General features: G+C 39.2%; 1 protein-coding gene across 4 annotated transcripts in view; it reads left to right on the plus strand.

The window, feature by feature from the left end:
* Window positions 1–24,599, plus strand: part of GALNT1 (polypeptide N-acetylgalactosaminyltransferase 1) — a 77,440-nt gene that overhangs the window by 39,296 nt on the left and 13,545 nt on the right. For 3 of the 4 annotated variants that reach the window (XM_070420991.1, XM_070420993.1, XM_070420992.1), the window contains 7 exons: window positions 494–735; window positions 4,514–4,688; window positions 9,594–9,760; window positions 15,700–15,907; window positions 19,755–19,925; window positions 22,151–22,268; window positions 23,740–23,920. In XM_070420991.1, coding sequence (XP_070277092.1) covers window positions 597–735; window positions 4,514–4,688; window positions 9,594–9,760; window positions 15,700–15,907; window positions 19,755–19,925; window positions 22,151–22,268; window positions 23,740–23,920 — 1,159 coding nt within the window. In that variant the 5' untranslated portion in view covers window positions 494–596. Of the gene's footprint in view, window positions 1–493; window positions 736–4,513; window positions 4,689–9,593; window positions 9,761–15,699; window positions 15,908–19,754; window positions 19,926–22,150; window positions 22,269–23,739; window positions 23,921–24,599 lie in introns of those variants that run through there. The other variant, XM_070420994.1, reaches the window with a different exon arrangement.

Consider the following 24,599-nt stretch of genomic DNA (forward strand, 5'->3'; position numbering starts at 1 on the left):
ATAGGTTCCTAGGAGAACGCATATGTCTTTGGGCCTTGGGAACTGAATGTGAGTAGTTGAAATGAACTGGGAATCACTGGTTTCTTAAACTCCTGTGGCAATCAATGGCTTATCTTTGCCTTAGCATTTAATATAGTAATTGAATAGCAGACAGTTAAGCCTCCTGTGTTTGATGGACATGATATAATAGCTCACTTTTAATTTGCATTTTCCTAATTAAAGTGAATTGAACACTTTTCTACATGTTTATTGGCTATTCAGATTTACTTTCTACAAAGTGCCTGTTACATCCTTTACTTATTTTCCTGCTGGGTTGTTGTATATTGATCTGTAGGAGTTATTTTTGATACAATTTTAATGTTTACAAATATTTTTTCTAAGTCTGATCTGTAAACTTACTCTCCATAGTAAAATTTCATATGCATATTATTCTTACAATTCTTTACATTCTGAATTTTTAAGTTAATGTGGTTTTTTCTTTTTCTCTCTCTAGGTTATGAACGTGATTTTTGATGAAACTAGATTGGAAACATTTTCATGATCTTTGTATATTTATATATATGTATTTTAAAATTTTGCATTTGACTTAAAGTGCCATGAGAAAATTTGCATATTGCAAGGTGGTCCTAGCCACCTCCTTGGTTTGGGTACTCTTGGATATGTTCCTGCTGCTTTACTTCAGTGAATGCAACAAATGTGATGAAAAAAAGGAGAGAGGACTTCCTGCTGGGGATGGTGAGTGACATTTTATAATAGAACACTCATTTTGATAAGTATGTCACTGTTTTGTTTTTTTGTGGGTTTTTTTGTTAACTAATTTGGATACTATATAATTTTAACATTTTTAGATTAATAGTGATCCCTGCTTTCCTATATATGATGATCATATTTCCAAAAACTCTTTGATGGTTCTTCCAACAGTTAAAAGTGTTAAAGTATCATGCATAGAATGGCTAAATAGCTATTGTATAAACTTACACCCCTTTATTCTACTCCCATGAGAAAAACATAAATTAGTCATTTGTAAGATTTATTAAAGTACATTCAAAATTATGTCATCTGGCTTATATACATTAATTTTATTTGGTGTCATACAGAGGGAACCTATAGTTTTCTTGATAATTAAGTTTTCTAAAAGACGAAACATTACTACATTGTCATGTAAATGAAGTTTAACAGAAGTATAAAATATCTTTGTTCTCATATAATACTTTGGAATAACACCTTAGTCACTCCCTTATCAACATTGATTTGATTTTTATAAATGATTGGCATATAAAATTGTATGCCAAGAAAATAATTTTTTTTTTTTTAGTTCAGAAAATTGATGGTATCCAAACCCCATTTTAGTTACTTTCAAACAAAAATTTCACTGAACTCATTTTAAATTTACATAAAAGACTGGTAAGTAGAATACATAGAAAGTTAATGCTTACCATCTTTTTTGTTAAGTTGATTTTTTAATACTGCAAATGCATTCATAGTAAAAATATTCACTAACTACACACATTTTATCCTAGCCTTTTTGCCAAAGAAAAGTAATTAGTCCATTTAATTTATCTGGTAGATTCTGTAAGTCATATAGTAGTCATGTAACTTTTGATTAATAGTAATTTTAAATGTGGCTTTGAAACCTCAAGTTACCAATAAGTTAAAATATGTAATGTGGGCACTATAAGTATCAGATGATCAAGTTTGTAAAATATTGCAGCAGCAGGATTATATATGTTGTATAATTTTCCCTGATTCTTTACTATCTCAAGGCCAGAGTTTTTTACTTCATAATGATGGGAAATAAAAGTAGAAAAAAATAAACAATTTAATTTGAAATTTTAATTCCCAGATGCCTATCATTTGGCTTCAACAGTTGTCACTTCAAGGCTAGGCTTGTGGCATGGATACACGGATAACTCTTTCTCTTTGCTCCCTCTCCCCCTGTTGGTTATTACTGAAGAAGAAATTGGGTTCTCTTTTTCTTGTTTCCCAGAGTCAGGAATTGTATCCTTTGATGTTTTTTATCATGTCCTTCTGTGCCTCTGTTTCCTGTGAATTTGTAGTAGGTTCAGAGGCTTGATCAGATTCAAGAGTTCCTCTTCGTCCCCCGGAAGAATATGTTATAGATGGGGTTCTGTAAACAATACTCCAACACTGAGCATCATGAAAACATTCCCATTTTCACTTTTCTGTAAAGCATCATCTTAAATTAAAACAGGGCACAGGATATTTATAATCAGGGCCACTAGATGTCTCCCACTTACTCTTTGTTGCCTATGCCATGCACGAAAGATAATTATCAGGTCCAGAGCTCTGCTGCGTACTCTTGACCCCTGAACATCCCAGTCCCCAAACCTGCTGATTGCTCTTCATTTTTGGAGACAGGTAAGTAAGCTGAATTGATTTTAAGAATTAATAAAAAGTAATAAAAAAAGTAATGCCCCAGACAGGAATTTTCATCCCATTATTGTCGTCACTTCATTGTATATCCATCCCTTTTAGGTGGGAAGTTTAACACCCTTTTATCCAAATTTAATAAATCTAGAACCTATTCTTGGAATGTTTTTAACATCTCAAAAGCATATAACAAAGAATAAGATTGTGGGATTATGGATCTGAAATACTACTCTTTATGTATATATCAAGGTGTAACATTACTTCTGATAAGAATTATCTTTCATGATGCTCCACCTTGCATGGTGCTTATATTATGTCTACTGTTATCAATTATAGGATTTCACTTTTACTCACATATTAGTTCAGGATACAGTTATAAAACTCCTATAAGACACTGCTAAATTCCACAGAAGGTACATAAATTAATTTTAAAAACCCAGCTAAAAAGAGATCATAACCTGGTGGGGTATGATAAGGCAGGTTAAGCAATCATTGTAGGAAGAAATAGCAATTGGGCCCTCTCTCTTTTGGAAGCACACCTACAACTTTCTTCCCTCTGAGGTACACATCTTTACTTTTCTCTCCTAAACTCTAAGGGTCTTCATGAAACCTGTAACTGGCGGAGCAGCGGCAGCCCATCTCAGGCCAACCTCCTGAACCTGTCTCCACGGCCCCCTTTTTCTGACTTTTCAGTGAGCTAAAGCAGCCCACTATTGGCTCATGTCTTTTTATTTTTTTTTTTTTTTTTAATATATTTTATTGTTTACAGAGAGGAAGGGAGAGGAATAGAGAGTCAGAAACATCAGTGAGAGAGAAACATTGATCAGCTGCCTCCTGCACACCCCCCACTGGGGATGTGCCCGCAACCAAGGTACATTCCCTTGACCGGAATCGAACCTGGGACCTTTCAGTCTGCAGGCCAATGCTCTAGCCACTGAGCCAAACCAGTTAGGGCTTGGCTCACTTCTTTACTGTGGCATTTCTAGAGCCAAAGCAGCCCTGCATAGGTCTCTCCTATTGCTTCCATCCTAAGCCATTCCTTGTTTCACTGTCCCCAGCTTTAATAAATAAAAAAATACTAAAAATCCTATATAATAAAAGGCTAATATGCGAATCAACCAAACGGCAGAAAGACCGGTCGCTATGACGCTCACTGACCACCAGGGGGCAGATGCTCAACGCAGGAGCTTCCCCCTGGTGGTCAGTGTACTCCCACAGGGGGAGCGCCGCTCAGCCAGAAGCTGGGCTCACTGCTGGTGAGTGCAGTGATGGTGGCAGGAGCCTCTCCTGCCTCTGCCGGTAGTGCTAAGGACCCCTCTGGGGATGTATGACTGCTGGCTTAGGCCTGTGCTTCCCTGGACATCCCCCGAGGGGTCTCGGACTGCGAGAGGGTACAGGCTGGGCTGAGGGACCCTGCTCCCCCCTGCCCATGCATGAATGTCGTGTACTGGACCTCTAGTAAGAAAATAAAGTAGTAGCAGTTGGTTAGAGACATAAGAACTCTTAGATGAAATGATGTGGTAGCCAAGAGTAGTAAATGCACAGATTCAGAAAAGCTAGAAGCTAGGGAAGCCACTTTAGCTGGGCCTTGAAAGACAAGGTGTTGCAGAGATAGGGTGGGAAGGAGACGTCAATGGAGGGGGACCTGTGTCAGCAAAGGCACCAAAGCAAGAAAACATGAGGCATTGGGGGTTGGGGGGAGAGTAGTGAATTGCTATTTGACTGAGGATGAAGAACTGGGGAGAAGAGGGTGAAGAGCCTAGCAAGTGGTTTGTTTGGCAGGTTAGGTTAAATTTCACATAGAAAAGATTGGACTTTTGAAGACCATGAGAATAATAGTGAAGCCTATGCTTTTAGGGAGGTTAATGTGTAACAATATTTGAATGGATGTGCCACAGCAATGCAGTGATTCAGGTGTGTAATGCAGGTGAGAAGGTCTCAAGTCATAACCCTGGCATGAAGTGGAGGACAGGGCAGCTCCCAGGAGGTGTTGCAGGATGGGAGACCTGAGCTCAGAAATGGCTCTCGTTGTTGAAGGCACTGTTTAAGCTCAAATGTTATTAAAAAGAAGCATGAATTGATTGTTCTAAAATTGTTAGTTAAGTTTCCTCCTTATTCTTAGCTTTAGAGCCAGTACAAAAGCCTCATGAAGGTCCTGGAGAAATGGGAAAACCAGTCGTCATTCCTAAAGAGGATCAAGAAAAGATGAAAGAGATGTTTAAAATCAATCAGTTCAACTTAATGGCAAGCGAGATGATTGCACTCAACAGATCTTTACCTGATGTTAGGCTAGAAGGGTAAGTATCCAGGATGGTCCTGATAGTGTTTAATTTGAATGAAAAGTAGGTTCTGAATTCCTAATCAGTTGCACATTAGTGTTGACTGCTCCTAGAGTGAATGCTATATCACTGACTTACTACTTACCCCACTTAAAAATAATTAAACGCTGATAAAATAATACCTCAAGTTACTAGTGATCATTAGGACCATGTATTTTAGGCTTTGGAAAATAATTGTTTATCTTAATAGATTAAGGTGGTAGGGGGTTTTAAACTTCATTATTACCAAAACAGTCATAGTATCAACTTTCTAAAAAAGATTCTGTTAAGTTTTCTGCCGTTTAAAACAGTGAATTATGCAGTTGGAAGTGTACAGTTTACTGAATCTTTACATATGCATATACCTGTCTGTCTTCCAAATCAAGAAGCAGAACATTTCTATCACCTGCGAGTTCTCCCGTGTTCCTTTCCAGTGCTCCCACCCCGAGAGGCAGCCTTTGTCTTGACCTTTCTAACCATAGATGATTTTTGTCCTTTTCTGGTACTTTTCATAAATGGACCCATACAGTATATATTCTTTTGTGTCTTTGAAATCCATGTTGTTGTATATATCAGAAGTTTATTCTTTTCTCTGGCAGTGTAGTGGTTTGTTAATGTGAATATACCATAGTGTGTTTACACATTGGTAGACATCTGGGCTGCTTCCACTTTTGACTATTATTAATTAAGCTGTTGAGAACAGTGTTTAAATGGTATGATACATAAGCTGGTGCACTGAATTTCGGGCTTGCTGAGGACCCCTCATACTTAAAAAGTCTGTTTCATGCAAGCTGCTAATACACAGTCCTGGCCAACCATTGGGTGCTTATGGGAGAGAAGGGAGCACACAGTCACTACTACCTCTAAGTAGCCCTTTTATACCTTCTTGCTCCATCTCTGTGTTTTTATCCTCGTTTTAAATATTTTATCATGGAAAATATCAAATGGGTACAAAAACAGAGATAATAGTATAATGAACCCTCATATATTCATTACCCTGCTTCAACAATCCTAACAGTCTTGTATTATACCCTCTAAGATGTCCTCTGATAATCTCCATCTCTTGGTATTGATACCTGTGCCTGTCTCTCCATGTTGTACAAGTGTTGGTCTGTATGACCAGTAGAACACAGAACCAGTGATAGAGTATCACTTTCGGGATTAGGTTATAAAATGCACTGTGGGTTCCAATTTGGTCTTTTACTCTCACTTGGGTCACTGGCTCTGGGGTAAGCTCGCTGACATGACCGGAGCAGCCCTCTGGTGTGTGGCCTTTTGTGATCAGCCAGGTGAGTGAGGTTAGAAGTAGACTCCCCAGGCCCAGGCCAAAGGCCTAGCATGGTAAATATTACAGTATGTGTCTCTGAAAGATAGGGACTTATTAAAGAAAAAAAGAAAATCATGGTACCATTTTCATACCTAAAAATTCTTAACGTGATTCCTTCATAACATCAAATACCCAGTTAGTGTTCAAGTTTCCCTGGTGATGTCATGTACCTTTATTTTACAGTGTTTGTATCAGGATCCAAATAAGATCTACACATATCTACAGCTGGTAGATAGGTCTCTTAAATCTGCAGGTTCCCTCTCATCTTCTTTTTCCCCTTACAGTTTATTATTTGAAGACCAGGTAGAGTGTCTTGTATCTTTTTCTTCTTCTTCTTCTTTTTTTTTTTTTACTAATGATCTATCAGAAATTTTTTTGGAAAAAGTAGACTTCTCTTTCCTTATTGTGGATTTGACAGTATCTCTAAGTCATTCTGTTAGTTTATCTTTCAAGGCTGCATCATTGAATGCATTTAAGACAATTCATGGTATTGGGTTTTTTTAACCCCGTGTTCACTGTATCTTTATTAACTTTCTTTCCCCCTGGTTTTCGTAGTGCTATACCACTTTTAGTTTGTTTAATATTTTTCTGGTATGTCTATTTTTTTTCCTATTTTTTTACTTTCAGCCATCTGTATGATTTTGTTTTAGGTGTATCTCTACTAAATGGCTGGATTTTATACTTTTAATTCACTCTAATAGTCATTGTTTATAATGGGTTGAATTTGATGCATCTATAATTATTGTGACTATTTAGGTTGAACCATACAAAGTTGATATTCATCTTTTTTTACCTATGAAAGTGACAGTTTCATAAAGTTCAACCTAATAAATCTTGTTTTCTGCTTACCACTTTTTCATTTTCTGTTCTGCTAGTATTTGTGTTTTTCTGTCTCTTAGTTTGGAACCTAGCTTTATCTTTAGCTACATGCTTGTGCACATAGTGTACTTTTGATCTGAGCAGGCGTATTATTCTTCAGTTCTAGGACAGTTCTAGTAATAATCTCAGATGTTGCCACATCACTGTTTCCTCTGATCTATTCACCTGGAACTATTCCTATGTATATACTACAGCCTCTTAACCCATTGTTATTCTTGTCTCACTTTTTGAATTGTATCTAGATGAGTTTCTTATTACTGTCTTGATAGTGGCAAGGTCTAGGTCTGGCTCTGCTGTTTACTGGCTCCATGGCTTTGAACAAGTTGCTTGACTTTTCTGTACCTCATGATCCTGATGCGTACCCTAAGGAAAATAACAAGGGTTGCGTGAGGATTTGTAGTACTTTGAATACTTCCTGGCACCTGCAATATAGGCCTCCATTCAGGGAGTGAGCTGCAGTTCTCAGGAGCAGCTGACTCCAAGCATGCTTTCCCATCTCCACTCTCTTTTACTAAGCGCTGTCTGACTTCTGAAGTGTATTCACGATGAAATGTTAACTGAGAAATAGATGGATACTTAGCTATCTGTTGAAGCTGGACACAGCTGGCCAGCAGGTGATTTTCAGACTAATTCCCAGGGATAGAAAGATGAAGAGTGTGGGACAGCCCCTAGAGTGCAGCTCTTCACCTCTTTTCTGAATCCAGAAAAGCCTCACTTGTTCTCAGCCTGGCCTGGACCGGTGGTGTAGCCGGCCATGTCCAGGTCACCCTATGCCTGCCAAGAGCCTTTACTGCTTGCAGGGTCTCCGAGGGCATATTTCCTGAAGGAAAAAATAACACTGCTCCAGTGTTAAGCATTAAATAGAAGTAACAATCAAAGAATAACTTTTCTAATGTGTTAACCCCCCTAAGCAGGTTTAAGACAAATTCCAAGTCACTTAATAAGGCAATTTTATTCTATATAATTAGTCTCAGATGTTTAAAAAGTGATATCATTTATTGAATGTTTATTATGTTCTAGGCACTATACACATGATCATATTTAAGCAGTTGAGCAAAACGGTAGTAGCGTGCCCAGTTGCCGGTGGGGAAACTTGGAGAGATTAAATGATTTGTACCAAGGATGATTAATAAGTGACCCACATGAAATCTGTCTGTGACAAAAATGCACTCTTAACCAGTGTGCTTTGCCTTCACTCTTTTTGGGTTAGCTCTTGCCTGAATGAGCGTACGCAGAAGAGAAATTATGTAACATTGCAAAACACTGTCAGGCAGGTAGCCAGACATCTTAAGAAATACAGACTTGGCCTTGGTGAGTGGTAGTGACAGGCTAAATTTAGTGGATGGCAAAGAATACCTTGAAAGTCTTAGCTCAAAGGGACATGAGTAGAGGATAGATTACATGTATATATTCACTTCGCTAAGCCTGTTTCCTCATCTGTAAAATTGGCATAATACCTCTGTCTTATGTGTTGTTGTAAGGATAAAGTGGGATGATGTATATGCAACTCTTAGTGCCATTTCAGGCTGTAAGATGGTTAGGAGAAGTAGAGCGGGACTTGAACAGTTGAAAAATAATAGAAAAAATAATTATCAAGGGACTTCTGTTGTTCTACATTCCTGAATTATTAGGTATTTACGTGGATTCTATGGTAAGCCCAGTCTTGCTGAGATGAACACTATCCTAAGCAAATTTAATCTCTTTATTCCCTAAAACACTCCGGCAAGAGCTCAAGCTAACTCTCAGACCATACAGTGAATTTCCTGCATTAGAGTTTACTCAGTAATCCTTTCATTCACATATAACGAGTGTGCTCATTGTGTAGGCCACTTTTTAATCAGTGTTGTACATAGGGGCCATAAATGAAATCACTTGTGTTTTGACTCATTCTTTAAAAAACAGGGATTTTCAGTCAACTCCAACTTCACTCCAGTATATAACTCACTTCCATTAATAGCATCAGCCCACTGTGGTAGTGATTCTGTGTGCATATATTTTTGAGTGTGTTTGGTCTTTCTGATGATTGCATTTCTAGACATTGTCTTTACTAAACAAGATGCACGTTGATATTTCAGTATTGAGGAGGCAGCATTATGAGCTTGGCCAGCAGAGCATGGACTGTGGAGTCCTCAGCCAGGCCCTGCTATTCCCTGGCTGTGTCTGTCCGCTGGCTATGAAATGTAGCTCCAAGTACCTCACAGAATTATTGGGAAGCCTAATGCCTAGTACACCATAGATACTCAGTAAATACTAGTTCTCCTCCTTTGTGGAAGGTATATATTTGTGTAGATCCTAGTGGTTCTGTTGTTTTTTTGTTTTGTTTTGTTTTTTTTGTCCAATTGGATTCTTGAGATAAATTCAGTTTGGGATTATGACACAGCCTTAAGTACATTCTCCGTTAAACTGAATCAACAGAAGACATTCATCAGGAAGAGGTGCCTAATTGTAAGCATACAGTTGACCTCTTTAAAATAATTTTAATTTAAACATATAGCTTTAAGTAGGCACTGTTCTTTAAATATGCAACATTAACCAAAATCTAAATAAATGAAAAGTTACCAAGAGTCCCACCACTAGAGCACACTGTTTTTATTGTTCTATTGCCCATTCTAGTCTAGATTCATTCATTGTGCTATCATAACAGTTACTTTCTATAAAGGCATTTGCTTTGTCTCTAGGTGTAAAACAAAGGTGTATCCAGATAATCTTCCTACAACAAGTGTGGTGATTGTTTTCCACAATGAGGCCTGGAGCACACTTCTGCGAACTGTCCATAGTGTCATAAATCGCTCACCAAGACACATGCTAGAAGAAATTGTTCTAGTAGATGATGCCAGTGAAAGAGGTAAATTTTAAATTGTGACACCAATAATATCCTACACCGTTTGTCATTAATGATTAAAAAACTAGTTGCTATCATTTTCAACCCAGTAACTTTATACAAAACTTCTAATTTATCCTAAAAATAGTTGTGGCATTTGGACTTACTCAGATATGCAAAAAGAATTACACACTGTGAAACTTTAAACATTACTTTAATTAACTTTTAATTTGTGTCTCTTAATCTTATTTTAAAAAAGAAATAATGCTATATAATATAGACATTTATGCAGAATAGTGAATAAATCCACATAATTTTAGGATTTTCTCTGTGAGAAGCTGCAGCCCCGGGTCATTGGAGAGAAACTGGGTCTTACTTAGAACCATGACTGGAAAGCGTCAGTTCTGTGTCCAGTGGGAAGTATCCCAGGTGGCAAAATGAAGCCCTAGCGGTGAGCCTTAGTTCCCCCGATCCCGCTTAGGTTTTCCCATTTCACTCCATTTCCAAGTTCATTACCTGTAGCGAGGTGCAGAAAAGGATGAGGAAGGAGCCTGAGAAAAAGTGGTGTATGACTCTGATCTCATAATAAGACTATATTCTTCCAAGAATCTCAGAATTTTCCACAAACTTAGAATCCCTCAAACTGTTTCATGAAGTACTCTTTTGGAAAGGTATGTTAATTAAAAGTACCTTGGCCCAACATTATTTATTCTGCATCCTTCTTAGAGATTTCACACTACAAGCTAATGTAGGAAAGGCTTGGCTTAGTCCATCATTAAAACAGCCTGTTAAGTTCAGAGTTATCTGGCCTTTCCCAGACTCCCCCCACGCACATCTATTTGGGATTATTGTTGTCATGTATTCCCCCAATATTCCTAAACTCACATGAGAAAAACTTGGAGGGAACTACCAAAAATGGCTTCCCTTCCTTCCTTGATTAGCCTTAAACTTCATGACCTGTCACTTCTACTCTCTTGCCTAATCTTTCATTGCATCTGCTAAGATAGTTTAGTCACATATTATACCTTCTCCTTCCTGTGCTCACACTAAATATGTATATATAACCATGATTAAATTTAATCATTTCATACCCTAATTATTGGGAGCAGTTTGCCCATTAATAACAATTTAAAGCTTATTAGTTTGCTAGATTATAGTGGTATAAAGAAAGAATAAGTTATAGTCCTACCTTCTCACATACCTTATAGTTTATCTACCTAATCCAATTAAGGAGACAGTTTATAATCATGCAATAATAGTATAATATATAATGTGATTAATGTAAAAATTAATGAGAGCTGTTATAAATTAAGAATACACTTAAAACAAATAATTATTGTTGACGAAGTATAAACCTTAGGTGGCTAATTGATGCTAGGAGTTAATTAATCCTTTAAGAAAATTAACTGAAGTTCATTTAAGCAGTGATCTACACAAACATCTTTACTGACAGTGACTTGTATTTGGTTTACTCATACGTTGATATTTGCTAAATTAAATATTCCTCAAGGAGAGATATTTTTCTTCAGATGAAATGACTTACTTTCCCATTTCCTCCTTTGGTTTCTCTGTTACTCTATTGGGTGCCTGAGAAGGCTGTATGGAATAGTAAGTTTCTGTAGGATGTGGCCTAATTAGGAAGACTTGCCCAAAACTCTATAAAGTGGCAAAGAAAGTCACATATATCAGTTATTATTTCCCCTTCCTCATCTGTAGGAGAAAACATGGGGGAGGGGGCGGCTTTTCCTCACTGCTATACCTGAGCTCTTAGTCATTCAGCGGGGTCCCTAATTGTTACCAGCGCCCCCAGCAGGGATCTGCTTCTCCTTTATCATCCTGCCTAGAAAGCTCAGGAGCTTAGGTCACCATTTCTGATATTTGGGAACTGCTAGGCATTGTGTTTTTGTGGTTATAATTGTGGTCTTGCTATTCAGATTGAGAATTATCTAGTACTAGAAGTCTGGTGCACGAAATTCATGCAGTCGAGGGAGGAGGGTTCCCTCAGCCATGTTTGCTAGAGGGTGCAGGCCAGGCCAAGGGACCCCACTGGTGCACGAGCAGGGCTGGGGAGGGACCACGGGAGGGCTCCAGGGCATGTCCGGCCCCTCTCGCTCAGTCCCAATCGGCTGGACCCCAGCAGCAAGCTAACCTACCAGTCAGAGCATCTGCCTCCTGGTGGTCAGTGCATGTCATAGCGAGTGGTTGAGCGGCCTTAGCATATCATTAGCATATTACGCTTTGATTGGTTGAACGGAAGACCGGACACTTAGCATATTAGGCTTTTATTATATAGGATAATTTCCTTTGGCTCTCTTGTTTAGGTGGTAACTGTTGGGACCAGGAACCCCAGAGCAAGCTCTTTATTTTTAAGTAGCTCTCTAAGTTTGCTTTTTCCTCTTCATAAAGCACATCCAAGAACCGTCATTTCTCACCTGGATTGGTAAAATAGACTAGTTTTCTCAAATACACTCATACCCTCACCCCCATCCGCTCCCCATGCTGTGCTGCATGCAGATCAAGCCTTCAGACATGCACATCTGATCATGCCACTTCTCTGAGAATCTTTCTTCAAAGGTCTTTATGACTGGCTTCTTCCTGCATCTTCAGTCATATCTTAACCATTCCCTGCCCACCCATCCCCACAGCACAGTTCCGATGTTTACTCAGAATCAAGTTATTTTTAGAGAGGCCTCCTTGACCTCCCAAGATCAGGTTCTATTCTGAACATGTCTTGGAAGACTGTCCTCCCCCACAACTCTCACCAGAGATTTAATTGTTTACTTGTCTCCTGTTCCCCCACCTGTCCTCCAATTAGACTCCACACTCCAGGTCTGTCTGTACACTATGATCTCCTCATTGCCCACAGTGCCTATTACTTAGTGCACAGATTTATTTAATGAATGAATGAGTAAACTACCAGTCCGTTAATCCTTGCTTTTATGGCCTGTATGTACAAGCTTCCTATTGTGTAGCATGCATAGTCTGTTCATGGCCTCAGGACACTTGATTTCATAGCTAACCTGCTGAGTTGATAGTAGCTCCATTTATTAAAGAAGTATGAAGTAGACCAGTGATGGCGAACCTATGACACGCGAACTCATTTTTTTGGTTGATTTTTATTTGTTAAATGGCATTTAAATATATAAAATAAATATCAAAAATATAAGTCTTTGTTTTACTATGGTTGCAAATATCAAAAAATTTCTATATGTGACACGGCACCAGAGTTAAGTTAGGGTTTTTCAATATGCTGACATGCCGAGCTCAAAAGGTTCGCCATCACTGAAGTAGACTCTATCATTATTTCTATTCTATTGATGAGGAAAATGACACTTAGCTTTATAAACCAAGGGCTTGACCTCTGAACTGCTTTGTACATCCCATCTGTTATAACTTTACTGTTACAGGGTCTCTAGTAAAGACAGTCTAGATCAGTGGTTCTCAACCTTCCTAATGCCGCGACCCTTTAATACAGTTCCTCATGTTGTGGTGACCCCCAACCATAAAATTATTTTCGTGGCTACTTCATAACTGTAATTTTGCTACTGTTATGAATCATAATGTAAATATCTGATATGCAGGATGTATTTTCATTGTTATAAATTGAACATAATTAAAGCATAGTGATTAATCACAAAAACAATATGTAATTATATATGTGTTTTCCAATGGTCTTAGGTGACCCCTGTGAAAGGGTCGTTTGACCCCCACAGGAGTCGCAACCCACAGGTTGAGAACCGCTGGTCTAGATGAATCCCTAGTTCATGTCAGAAGTTAATGTAATTGTCATTTCAGGTTATCTTAAGATTCAGAAGTGATAGAATGTTCCTCATCCAAGATGACTATTGTGTTTTTCTCATTTTACACAAAAGGAAAGGGAGGTTCTTATTTAGTAGGGACTAGGAGTCAGATTTATTAGACTTTAAATTCCTTGCTCTTTCTAAAGTTCTGGCTAAGCTTTCTCATATTTTGCTATGAGCAGTGAAATTTCCCCTGCCACTCCCATTCTCTGACAACCTCACACTCCCTGGTGGAGAGATGCCTAGGCATCCATTTGTAGGCTAACAGCTATAAAGATATTCTAATCAACAAGATTCTCTTATTTTTAGATGACAATAGTAGCTTCTAATCACAGTCACCTAACATCCCCACCCTCCACCCCCTGTGCTCATTTTTGTAAAATGAGGCTTGAATAGTTACTAGTCCCCCACCAGCTCTGAGTCCATACTCAATGTCAACTGTTAGGAAGACACCTATTTCTTAACATTATTGCATGAAAGCCACAAACATGTCAAACTAAGATGTCAAGAAAATTTGTGGAATAGTAACTTTTTTGAGCTGCCAGACCAAAGAGTCATTTATTTTTCATTTTATTTATAGACAGGACAGAGCTCACACCCTTCCACAGGAGAGTCTGTCAGACTCTGGACATACAGTAATTCAAATGTGTGTCAGATCAGGCAAGTCCACAGTCCTAAGTTGTTCTCTCTGTAGCTTCCTGCTGGGATTTCTTGCTATGGATGAAAAGATGGGCTTCAAAGTCAGACAGACATGGCTTTAAATCTTAAATTAACCTCTTGACAAGCTGTGCCACCTTGATCCATTCATTTAATATTCTGAGCCTTAGACTTCCGAATCTAAAATTTGTGACAATCTCTGGGATTGGCACTACCCTTACGTTTTTATTCAAAGTATATCTTTTTGACTATAAGATTTGATTCATAAAATCACAGTATTGATCAGATAGGAGTTCTATTCCAGATATTTTTCAGATACTCTTTTTAGCCCAAATATATCAGGAAATATATTAGCAGCAATGGAAATGATGGCTCGTCTGGTGCAGTGGGGCATATCCCTATTTATTTCCATATTGAGTCATTCTGGTCTTCTTACTAGTTAAACAGACAAGATCATTTCACTCCTATTTGTCTTTCCCTCTCCATTATGTAGGAATCCCTTAGGATCCCCACTTTGAATACTTAGAGAACCCCTTATGATACACCTTGATTGACCTGTGACCTTCCCATTATTAGAGTCCTATGGGACAAAGCTAGTCATCGGAGTTCCAGTAGTTCCAGCTCAGGTGTTTCCTTCCCTAGAGAGATTATCCTCACACCTACTGTGTGGGGGCTACTTGGAAGGACATTGGGCCATTCCACCATCAATAGGTTCTCCGGCATGAATACCACGGAATAACCTGATCTGAAAAATCCTCTTTGCTTTCTAAAGTCAATTATGTACTTTGGAGGCCGGACATCCTTAGCTCAGGGTCATAACTCTGTCTGCATGGCTCTAGGATAGCTGTTAATTTCATATGCCACTTCCTCTCCCTTTCTCTTTTCCCCTTTTTCTCCTCACTTGCCCTTTCCTCTTAAAACCACTTTTACTGATGCCTACTTGTCTGTTAAGGATCTCTCTTTGCTCTTGCAATTACAATCCACCATTTCCCTTCCGAGCTTGACTTCATTATTATCTCCTGATAAAAGAACTACTAATAAAAGACTGCAGTAATCAATATGACAATTAGTTTCTACCTTGGAAGAAATCCCAAAATTTTCTGAACTCTAACAGCTATTGCATATGCGTTCCTGTTCTCTGTTGCGGTCTGGATTTAATGCTCTCGAACTATATTCTTTCTATTCCTGATCCGTATGCACAACTAGAAAAAGTAGCACTGAGCCTGACTAAGAACTGCTTAGAGAAATGTGGTAACGTGCCTGTCTTTGAGCCTGAATTCCAAGGCTCCCTCCTGATTCCTTGTGTAAAAAGGGAGAGGCAGCCCTGGTACTTTCTCTTGGGAGATAAAGGGTTTGGTACCCTCTCGCAAAGTGGGTTTGTGAGTCAGAGAGCCTCACTGAAGTGCTCAGGAAATATTTGTTGAATGAATATTGCAGATCAAAATTGCTTTACATCTAGATAACGCCAGTTCAGTTTTTCATGTTATTTTTGCTTTAATTTTTCAGACTTTTTGAAAAGACCTCTGGAGAGTTATGTGAAAAAATTAAAAGTACCAGTTCATGTAATTCGTATGGAACAGCGTTCTGGATTGATCAGAGCCAGGTTAAAAGGAGCCGCTGTGTCCAAAGGCCAAGTGATCACATTCTTAGATGCTCACTGTGAGTGCACAGTGGGGTGGCTGGAGCCTCTCTTAGCCAGGATCAAACAGGACAGGTAATTTTCTGGAGTCTGTAAACATGTTTTCAGTGTGTTTGTCCTAAACTACATGGTAAGTTGCAAAATTCTGTATTTGTGAATAATACAAAAACAATTTCCTCTGAAGTTTCCTTTAAGATACCCTTGAAGAGCACTCTAAGCTAATTATGAAGACCACATTCTAAAGTCTGGAAGGAATGTTTGCAAACTCTTGTTAATGAGGCTGGATTAGGAAGCATGCTGTTAAGATGTATACTGTGTATATACTCTGTTCACTGAGCAGGGCCAGAAGAGATGGACAGTGAAGTCAGGAAGAGTAGGGTAAAACCCTTTGCTTGTCTCTACTCTGTGAAGCCAGTACTGGAGCAGGCAGGATGTCCCATCTCGGTTTAGGCATGTCAAACTCATTAAATGAGGCATGTAACCTGCTGGCCAGGAGTTTGACATACTTGGTCTACATGTTTCCTGGAAATGTAGGACAGCAAGAAGTAGAAGAGGGTGGGGAGATACATGTTACATCCTGAAATGCTGAAAAGCACTATAATCCTATACAATAAATAGGTAATATGCAAATTATCCCTCACGCCCTCACAATATGACTGCCTATGACTAGGCCGGCAGGGGGGTTAGTGAGGGACGACCAAACGACTGAACAAGCAGGCTATGTGGGGCGACCAGGCTGGTGGGGGGGGAGGGTTGCAGTTGGGGGTGATTAGGCTGGCAGGGGGGATGTTGGGGGCAACCAGGCTGGTAGGGGGTAGTAAGGGGTGACCAGGATGGTGGGGGAGGGGGGCTTTAGGAGCAACCAGGCTGGCAGGGAGGGCAGTAAGGGGTGACGGGGGCGGGGAGGGCAGTTAGGGGCGACCAGGACGGCAGGAGAGGCTGTTAGGGGTGACCAGGCTGGCAAGGGGGGACAGTTAGGGGCGACCAGGCAGGCAGGTGAGCAATTAGGAGCCAGCGGTCCAGGATTGTGAGAGAGATGTCCGACTGCCAGTTTAGGCCAAAACCGGCAGTCAGACATCCCCCGAGGGGTCCCGAATTGGAGACTGTGCAGGCTGGACTGAGGGGACACCCCCGCCCCCACACGAATTTCGTGCACCGGGCCTCTAGTCTTAGATAATACAGGAGCAGCATTGGGTGCTGTGGATGCCCATGATTGTCTTCTTAATGCACATTTGTTAAAGAATATCTACTATTGGGCTCTGGCTTGGTTCTTGTATATCAGGAGAGCACCTGACTCTTCAGTTTGCTAGACCTCTATTAGTTGAATTTCTGCTTGTCCTCGCAGTTTGAGCTAGAGCCTGTCTGTGTCAACTTAACATTGAGGTTTAGATTTTAGCAGGCTAAACTTTTACTGGTCACGTGGAGCATAGGGCATGTCACAGCCATTACATCTATTCTGTTTGTTAGCAATTGCTGGACCTCAATTTCTACCCATTCAAAGATGAACAGGAAGCACCTACATTGGCGATGAGGAGATACAACAGCTTTAGGAAGTAATAGGTGACTGACTTAGGAAATACTTGCTTGCATAAAGACAACACATAGCCTTGATGAAGCAGGAGCCGGGATCCATGTAGAGAAGCACCGTGAAGTGACAGCCGAAATAAGAAAGGGGATTGGCTGAAATCATCACAGCAGCTTCCAGGTCAGGCTGTGTGGTAGATTAGGGATCCCAAGTAAGTTTCCCAGCTGGAAAGCTAAATGCTGGGTAAAATACAAAAATCAGTTTTAAATGCATCACTGACTTGGCAGCAAAGTAAGAAATTTTGCAGGTCTCAAAACAAAGTGAGAACAAGTGAGTAGTTCAAACACAAAAGCCAGCTTTCACTTGTACGTTTTCCGCTGAACTTGGGGACACTGAGCCTCTGCCTTGAAAGACAGGACAGGAGACAAAGCCTGGCCCTGCCTGAGTAGGAAGGTGAATAGCAAACACCTGTCTAGAGCCAGGACCCTGTCACCTGTACCTCAGTGTAAGTGAGGAGGGGAAATAAATCCCACCACCCCAGAGAAAATGTGCCTGCTTCAACCTTGGCATGGGTGGCAGAGGGGAAACAAATCTCTCCTAAGAATTTATACACAGAATATGGAAAATAGAGAACCAACTCAACTCGTTTTATGAAACTAGTATAACCTTAACAGGAAAACCAGAAAAGATATATGTTGAAAAATATTCAAACCTACTCATGAATGCTAATACAAAAATATCACAATACCAGCAAACTTGAGTCCAACTTAGAGGGAGACAATTATATATATTATATATGCACATATATATTAGTATGTACAATATTTTATATAAACACATACATATATATCATAGCATGATCAATTCATTTAGTTTAATATAAAGCCAATTTATATAATACACCCCATTAACACATTTCTGAAACTGATTAAAACTCTGGGACCACTTCAGTAGGTACAGAATAAGGGTCCATTTATAATTAAAATTACTTAGTGAACGGTTATAGAATGGAAGTTTACTAATCTGAGAAAGGACATCTTAAAAACAACAACAAAACTTTAGCAAGCAAACATCATGTTAATGGAGAAATGTTGAAAGTATTTTTTAGAAGATGTGGAACAAGATAAGGATGCCATGAATTACTACTGTTCCTCAGGATTATTAAGAAGCTGTAGATTTTACAGTGATACAAGAAGTAAAAGGTGTCAGGGTTGGCAAAGAAAAAATCAGTGCGCTGAGTTGTAGAGGATTTTTTTCCGTTAAGAAAAATAATTTTGCTGCGCAACTAATTGGCTGTGAGGCAATTTTGCCATTAAAAAGATGAAATAACAGGTTGACAGTTTGGAGTATTTTTGTTTGATTTCATTTCTCCATTGACAAATCAATCAACTGTAGTAAAAAAGATAACTGCTTGCCAGTTTTGGTTTGGTTGGTTGGTGTCATTTTCTTATTGACAAAGTTCTTGCAGTAACTCCCATTTTTATATAACCTTTAGCTAGCCCTCACATGTTTGTACAGTGACAAGTAGACATGGTAGTCTTAAAATAGTTAGCATTTCGCCTGGGGCTGGGGGCAAGTGGGGGCTAGAAGGGGTCAATGAGGGAAAGGGGACATCTGTAATACTTTCAACAATAAAGATTAAAAAAAAAGTTAACATTTCTTTCAGATGACAGTGGTTTGCCCCAAGAGTTGGTTTCTTATTTTCAAGCATAGCAGTAATTCAGGGCATCCTTATACAAAGCTAGCGCATGTGAGAATGTTCTGATTATACCAATCTAGTGCACACTGCAGCAGGAGAGAGGCGGAGGGCCCTCTCTGAGGTCGCAGGGTTGAACCCACATTTCCCCTGGGTCAAATCCACAACATAAAACCAGTTATTTGCACAGTATTGCCATGAAACTACACACATTTTAAACAAAATGTTTTAATTTTTGTATCCACACTTTCATGTTTATGTCTTGTTTTAACGTCTCTTTCTTGTGATTTTATTTTCATGGCCAATTCGTTATACATTGAAAATGCCTGAGGCAACGTTTTTAGCAGTGCTCACAGCAAAAATACTAGATGGTGGTGGTTTGGTGGCAAATAATGTAAAAGTATGAATGAAAAAGGGATGGAAGGTTATCACAACTTATGATGCTAGCTTGGTAGGATATAGCAGGTATCCCCTTTACTTCCCCATTGACCTCCTCCATCCTGCTCTCACCTCCTCCCCAGGCCTTCACTGCACTATTGTCTGTGTCCATATATGCATGTAAGTTCTTTGGTTAACCTCTTCCCCCCACCCCCTTCCCTCTGAAATGTTCTTATTTTAAAAACACTTAGTGTACTATTGTTATAGTAGGCCTCAAAAAGGGAAGTTTTGGAAGATTTTTAAATTTGCCTTTCTGATTTCAGGAAAACAGTGGTGTGTCCCATCATTGACGTGATCAGTGATGATACTTTTGAGTACATGGCGGGTTCTGATATGACGTATGGGGGATTCAATTGGAAGCTCAATTTTCGCTGGTACCCTGTTCCCCAAAGAGAAATGGACAGAAGGAAAGGTGACCGGACTCTTCCTGTCAGGTAATTAATTTGTCAAACATTTTCCCTAGAGTGTTACTGGCAGGGGATTGTGAAGCTTTGGGAATTATAAGGATTATAAGTATATTTTCAGAGACATGAAACATATGGGTACCTTATATGTAGTTAAGAGCCATCTTTCACATATATCATTACTTTAAAGAGGTATTTTTCCCCTTGATCAATTAATAAAATTAGAATTTTTTGCTTATACAAATCTAGTGCACACAAAAAATGTTGGTGACATGCATATATTCTTTCTTTCCTATATGAACATTTTGCAAATCTATAAGTCAGAATTTATGCTTTAATTCAGTTGTTAAGGATAATAATATTGATCTTAAATCAAACTACCCCTTAATTATAAGTGTTAATATGTGAAAATATTACTTAAAACTGGGTTCTTGTACCAAAATATAAGATTTTAAATTCAGACTAGCACCATCTGGATGATATTTACTGACTGGTAAAGTTTAGAAAGCTTGTTTTAAATATAAAAAGGACTAGAATTGACATATGTGTAAAAATGAATTTTCATTAGTGCACTTCTGAATTTCTTTTGTTCTACATTTGGTCATATATAGACTTTTTTTTTCCAGAAAGGGATAATAACCGTCCTGCTATTCACACTTTTTAACCTGAGAGCCTGAGCTTTCTGAGCCTTCCTAGGATTGATCCACATGCAGTTGCCGTAGTCATCGAGCGTGCCATCACAAGCAGGCTTTTTATGTTTCCCCATCCTGGGCTTCTCAGATCTGCCTCCCCTTGAATTCAAGCCCTGTCCTGGCAGAGTACACAAGAGGTGTCAATGATTCTGACCTCCTTCCTCTGGCCTGCTGGAGTTCTTTCCTAGTAAAGGAATTTTCCACTCCTACACTGACTAGTCAAATCACCATCTAAGCCAAGGGTTCCTAAACACTTGGTAAATGATGGACTTCTCTGCAAATCTAATTTAAGGAGGGGAGTGCACATATACAAACCGAAGATACAGCATATAATTCTAGGAAACTTAGAGATGCCCCAAACCCAGGTCAAGAAACCCCTGAACTAAATTCTCACTCTGGGTGTTGGTCTATTCCCTTTGACTCCTATGATACTAGACTTTCTTTTTCTCTTCTAAAATCAAACTAAGTCCTAATTTTTTGTGTGTGTGGAAACAACTATTCCTACTGGAAAAACAAATATGCCAACCTCACTAGGGCATGGAATGAGTACATTTTAGAGTTACAGAGGCGCCCCAATTCATCCTGAAATTTGACCTCCATGGTGTCTTTCTCCCTAAAACTTCATAGTTTTCTTCTAGTTGGAGCCTAGTTTTTCTTCACACTCATTCTTCAAGGAAATCAAATGTTTGGTAGTCATTTAATTAAACCTCCTTCTTATCATGCCTCTGCTTAATTCCATATTCCCACCTGTTCTGCATATGGGGGCCGTGTTTTGCGGAACAAGGCTCCTCTCTTGCCAAGGATATACCATACTTGGTGGTCAGGATGATGATCCCCGAAGGATGTATAGATTTTATTCTGTACTTCATCTTCTTTCCTTAACAGTTCCAGTCAGGTATAGGGAAAGGGCCCCGTGTATTTCAACCTGTTTAGTCTTATGTTTTTGCAGTATTTGCCTTCCTTTAGAACAGCGGTTCTCAACCTGGGGGTCAAACGACCCTTTCACAGGGGTCGCCTAAGACCATCGGAAAACACATATATAATTACATATTGTTTTTGTGATTAATCACTATGCTTTAATTATGTTCAATTTGTAACAATGAAATTGGGGGTCACCAACAACATGAGGAACTGTATTAAAGGGTCATGGCATTAGGAAGGTTGAGAACCACTGCTTTAGAACCTGGTGTGTTAGAGTTGCTCACACGAGTCTAGTGGGTTACCATAGCCGCTTTTAGAGTGGCTAGGAACTGTGGCATAGGTGGAGAGAATTTTGAAAAATAGCTTCAGTTTAAGGAGTTTCCAGGTGGATGCTGAGGAAGAGCCTGTGGGAGTGGAGAGGAGGACTGTGACGGCCTGACCAGGGTGCAGGTCATGTCTGAAAACCAAATAGCACAGCAAGAAACAGAGCAAGCCCCTGGAGGCTGCTATGAAAATCCCCAAGAGTGTGAGAATAAGCATTTATTCTGTCATTATAAACAGTTATAAAACAACTTTTTAAAACAAAAACTGATTGTGAATTTAAATTGTAATTAACGGTATAGTATTACGATTGAATTTTAGAACACCCACCATGGCCGGAGGCCTGTTTTCAATAGACAGAGATTACTTTCAGGAGATTGGAACATACGATGCTGGAATGGATATCTGGGGAGGAGAAAACCTAGAAATTTCCTTTAGGGTAAGTTCCCTTTGAAAAAGTAATCTACTTAACCTTAAGTATGGATATGGTTTAATTATTCATGTTATTGCTAAATAAAAAAATTAATCTTGTATGAGTTCAACCAGACTTCAGAGCCTTCAGTTCATAAAAAAGTTGGCGATACTATTAAGCGTTCATTGTAAACTATTTTAAGCAAGTAATTCAGTTATTTTAATAGTCTACCTATAAAACTTATACAAGATTTCCTATTTGTTTATAATTTCTGTTACTGAAGTAATTCAAGCCAGCTCTAAAAATAGTCAACATGTTATTCAAGTGACATTGTGTATTTCTGCAAATAACCTAGTTTTAGACACACAGCTTACGGTGGAAACCACACCGACTGCACTGTAATCTGAACCCGCTCGCTCCTTAGTGGACATCTGCCGCTTATATAAGGGGAGGCTCGGACTCCGATCCTCTGGAGATCCTAGTCAGCTTTCTCACTTTATGATCCTGGGAAAAGTGAAAGTACACACACTGAATATTTAAATTGTAAGCAGTTGGTAGATTTTTAATTTATGGAAACACTTTTTTGAAAGGAGCAAAAGGATAATTTCATTAACCCTTTGAGTGCCAACCAATATCCTAGGAACTATGCTAAAATTGCCAAGGCATTTTTGCTGATTTTACATCAGTTTAGGAAAAAAATTGTGAATCGCAAGTAAATGAAGTTACATATTCAGTATCTTCCACAAAACCGTCATCTTCACAGCAAGAATTGACATATTTAGCAATATCATCCTCACTAATAAAAGCAGACTTAGAACTGGACACTGCAGGAGTGCGATAGCGCTCCCGGCACTTTTGGCGAAAGACAGGATTGCGCTCCCCGGCACTCTAGGGTTAAATAAGCATGGGAAACCATACTTGATCTGTCTTTTAGCCCCTTTTTGTTTTTGCTTACAAGGACAACAGAGTGTGTTGTCACGGAGATTCCCAGGCTGTGTTTAATGTGCAGGCTGTGACACAGGTTTGGAGGAGGAGGAACAGACAGGACTCTGGCTAAATACTCCGTGGTCAAAAGTTTTTTTGACCATGAACCATATTAATAAATACATTATTCATTATACGCACACGGCACATAAACATTTCATGAAACAGTATGTCCTTGTTAGCAAGTACTGGTTGCAATTCATCAAATTTGAATTTATGATCCTTTTATGAGTCATGGTCTGCAGTTAGGAAAATACTGCTCTAGAGCTCATTATCGTTTCTGTATTAAGCCTTTAGCCTATCTTTTCTGAATTTAACCTTCACCTTCTGGTTTAATCAGAACCAAAAATTAGAGAAAGGTTTGCTCCTGAGGAAACATGGTTTTAAAAAGATCATGTCACTGGGGCTCTACTATACGCCTGTGAAATTTCAAGTATGAGATTCAGCAGATGCGAACAGATTTCTTTTTCAACAATTACTGTTTAAAACGAGTCTTCTCTGGTGTTGTGTTCAGATTTGGCAATGTGGAGGCACCCTGGAGATCGTTACTTGCTCCCATGTTGGACACGTGTTTCGGAAAGCTACACCTTACACGTTTCCGGGAGGCACAGGACAGATTATCAACAAAAATAACAGACGCCTCGCAGAAGTGTGGATGGATGAATTCAAGAATTTCTTCTATATAATTTCTCCAGGTTAGCATTATTTTACATTAGAAATACAAGTCTAACTTGCTTGTCCCTGATCCTAATGCCTTCTGAGGAGATGTAAGAAGAGGTAGAAAAGGCTTTGCGCAGAGGTGAAACACTTACCTACATAAATCACTGTAAGAAATAAATGAAATCACACACAGTATAAAAAGCACGTAGCAGCCCTGGCTGGGTGGCTCGGTTGGTTGGAGCATTGTCCCGTACACCAAAAAAGGTTGTGGGTTTGGTCTTTGGTTGGAGTACATACAGGAGGCACCAATCAATGGTTTCTCTCACATCACTGTATCTTTCAAAATCAATAAAAGCATATCCTCGAGTGAGGATTAAAGAAAATAGAGTGTTTAGCAGAATGCCTGGTATAATATATTATTAACAATAACAAGTTATCCAGGTCAGTATTGTAGAAATTACTGTTAGTCCAGGTGTTAACGTGTGTTGTAACCTAACAGCGATATTTAAAGTTGATGTGAAGTGCTGAGAATCTCCAAGCCAGTCCGAGCCCAGTGGTAGCATGCCTCCAGGGACTTTTCTCCAGACGTTTGTCTCATCTTCAGTTTTGTGGGAATAGCTGTTCGATGAGCTGGAAATCTGCCTGGCAGTGTTACCATTCCCTCCTCGACATTTATTTGGGCAAAATAAATCTTGATTTTTGTTTTTGCCTTAA

The sequence above is a fragment of the Myotis yumanensis genome, unplaced genomic scaffold, assembly GCF_028538775.1.
Source record: "Myotis yumanensis isolate MYYU_CA2020_CCGP unplaced genomic scaffold, mMyoYum1.0.hap1 SCAF_7, whole genome shotgun sequence".
NCBI classification, from domain to species: Eukaryota; Metazoa; Chordata; class Mammalia; order Chiroptera; family Vespertilionidae; genus Myotis; species Myotis yumanensis.